The sequence below is a fragment of the Misgurnus anguillicaudatus genome, chromosome 24, assembly GCF_027580225.2.
Source record: "Misgurnus anguillicaudatus chromosome 24, ASM2758022v2, whole genome shotgun sequence".
Classification (NCBI taxonomy): Eukaryota; Metazoa; Chordata; class Actinopteri; order Cypriniformes; family Cobitidae; genus Misgurnus; species Misgurnus anguillicaudatus.
In genome coordinates this window covers 1,591,557-1,594,191 of record NC_073360.2, presented here as the reverse complement: position 1 = coordinate 1,594,191, position 2,635 = coordinate 1,591,557, and the positions used below count along the sequence as shown (strand labels likewise).

The 2,635-nt window shown below is 44.4% G+C and overlaps 1 protein-coding gene across 1 annotated transcript; it reads right to left on the bottom strand.

Moving 5' to 3' along the window:
- Positions 1 to 278: 278 nt before the first annotated feature.
- LOC129429645 (nuclear apoptosis-inducing factor 1) lies at positions 279 to 1,286 on the bottom strand. Its single transcript, XM_055186515.2, has 2 exons — positions 617 to 1,286; positions 279 to 525 (listed from the first exon to the last, which is right to left on the bottom strand). The coding sequence occupies exons 1-2, from the start codon at positions 1,032 to 1,034 to the stop codon at positions 284 to 286; spliced, it is 660 nt and encodes a 219-aa protein (XP_055042490.2). The 5' UTR covers positions 1,035 to 1,286; the 3' UTR covers positions 279 to 283.
- Positions 1,287 to 2,635: the final 1,349 nt, after the last annotated feature.

Genomic DNA, 2,635 nt, shown 5'->3' with positions numbered 1-2,635 from the left:
GAGCGCACCATCGGCCTGTTGAAGGGCAGATGGCGCTGCCTCGACTGCACTGGAGGGAGGTTATTGTACACGCCTGAAAAGGTGTGCCAAATCGTGATGGCATGTGCTGTGCTACACAATGTGGCACAGCTTAAAAACGTGCCTCTACCTCCTGGCGCCGATTGCTGTGTTGGCCGCGACCCTGAACCCCATCCCCAGGCATTTGAGCCAAATGCTGCTGCTGTGCGCCAGCGTTTGGAAGTGATGCGTCGCTTGTAAAGAACAACAAAAGGTGTGGAAAATATTATTTATTCAAGAATTCCCTCATCGTGCAGTTTATTTCAGTCAGCGCAGTCTTGATTTCGCCCAACTCCTTGGCCACCTCTCTGATTGAACCAATGACTTCCCTCTGCATTTCAAGGACTGCATCGGTGAGGACACGTCCACTGCTGGAGGGTTGAGAGCCGCGTGCCGTGGAGACGCTGGGTCCAGACGGCTGCTCAGCTGCAGCATCGTAACCACTGGCCCCGCTGGAACACCCAGCAACTGAAATAAAATTGTTCTATATTAATAAACTGTAATTGTGTAGCCTGCATACATGTGACTTGACTGCATTCATTTTACTTATTTCTCTTACCTGTGTCACCCGGTGCATCTGGCGCGTCAGTGTCCCCCTCCGCCTCAGTCACCACTCCACTTAATAGGGCTTCCCCAATAATTGCCGCCAGTCTCTCATCAAGAGGGGTCAGCTCCGGTGTCCCCTTTCCCCCACCTGTGGCAGACACACTCTGGCGATGGAGCGCTAGACGTTTTTTTGCCTCGACTTTGATGTCCGACCATTTCTTTTTTATTTCGGCCACGGTCCGAGGTTGTGAGGCTACAGCATTTACAGCGTCTGCCACCGTTTGCCACTCAAGCGCCTTTTTGGCATTAGTGATGCCCGCACTGTGCCCTCCAAACAACATTTTTCTCCTTTTTTCCACCTCGCCAACGATAACTTCTACCTCACATTGAGTGAAGTTACGTTTTTTTGATTTCTTCTCTGTGTTTGCCATGATTTCGCAATCAATGCATATTAACTTGTGGGCGTTTCACGGACTATTTATGGGCAACTATGGGCGTGTCATGAAGCCGCAAAAGCTGCGCTACATTTAGAATTGATTGTGATTTATTAAGGGAAAAATGCGTAGGATGTGCGTGCGCACGGTTTTATAAATCCGAATATTTCTGTGCGTACGCACGTCCTATGTTTCATCCGTACGCCACTTCTGACGCAAATCCTACGCAGAGTTTTATAAATGAGGCCCCAGGACTCTTTCTTAAATGGAAACTTACATGAATAAATTTAGCTTGAAAGCACTAAATGTTATGTCCAGTACTCTATCTTAAATTTGATCTCAAATGCCCAGCAGAAACCTTTAGCCCACATCAACTATGAAGACTGCTTTAGGAGACTTAGGAACAGTAATAAAATGAACAGCCTACTGGCTTTGGGAAGGGAAAACTGAATTTGCAGGCTATAAGATGCCCACAAACTCTATCAGAGCTAAATAGGAGATTTCCACTTAAACCTTGCGGGATTTGAACCTGGGTCTCCTGTATGGGAGAATCAGTGCTCGAACCACTAGACTACAGAGGATGAGTTGAAGCTGGGCCAGTAAAATCTGGTTCTGTGTATTGCTGCCTATGCTCAGACTGTTGGCTGGCTGGTACAGTCAGAGTCAATCCCACAAATACATGAAACTATCAGATCTAAAGAAGATTTGTTTGTTTCTTTCAAAACCCAAAAACACTGTTGGCATCTGATGTATTTTTTGTTAATTGTATGTCCAGGACATTTTCTTCAATTGAAACTTACATGAACATTTAACTTGAAAGCACTAAATGTTATGTCCAGTACTCTATCTTAAATTTTATCTCAAACGTCCAGCAGAAACCTTAAGCCCACATCAACTATGAAGACTGCTTTAGGAGACTTAGGAACAGTAATAAAATGAACAGCCTATTGGCTTTGGGAAGGGAAAATAGCATTTGCAGGCTATAAGATGCCCACAAACTCTATCAGAGCTAAAGAAGTGACTACTGGTCAATGGAGATTTCCACTTTAACCTTGTGGGATTTGAACCTGGGTCTCCCATATGGGAGAATCAGTGCTCTAACCACTAGACTACAAGGATGAGTTGAAGCTGGGCCAGCAAAACCTGGTCCTGTGTATTGCTGCCTATGCTCAGACTGTTGGCTGGCTGGTACAGTCAGAGTCATTCCCACAAATACATGAAACTATCACATCTAAAGAAGATTTGTTTGCTTCTTTCAAATCCCAAAGACACTGTTGGCATCTGCTGTATTTTTTGCTAATTTTATGTCCAGGACTCTTTCTTAAATGGAAACTTACATGAATACATTTCGCTTGAAAGCATTAATGTTATGTCCAGTACTCTATCTTTAATTTGATCTGAAATGTCCAGCAGAAACCTTAAGCCCACATCAACTATGAAGACTGCTTTAGGGTACTTAGGAACAGTAATAAAATGAACAGCCTATTGGCTTTGGGAAGGGAAAATAGAATTTGCAGGCTATAAGATGCCCACAAACTCTATCAGAGCTAAAGAAGTGACTACTGGTCAATGGAGATTTCCACTTAAACCTTGTGGGA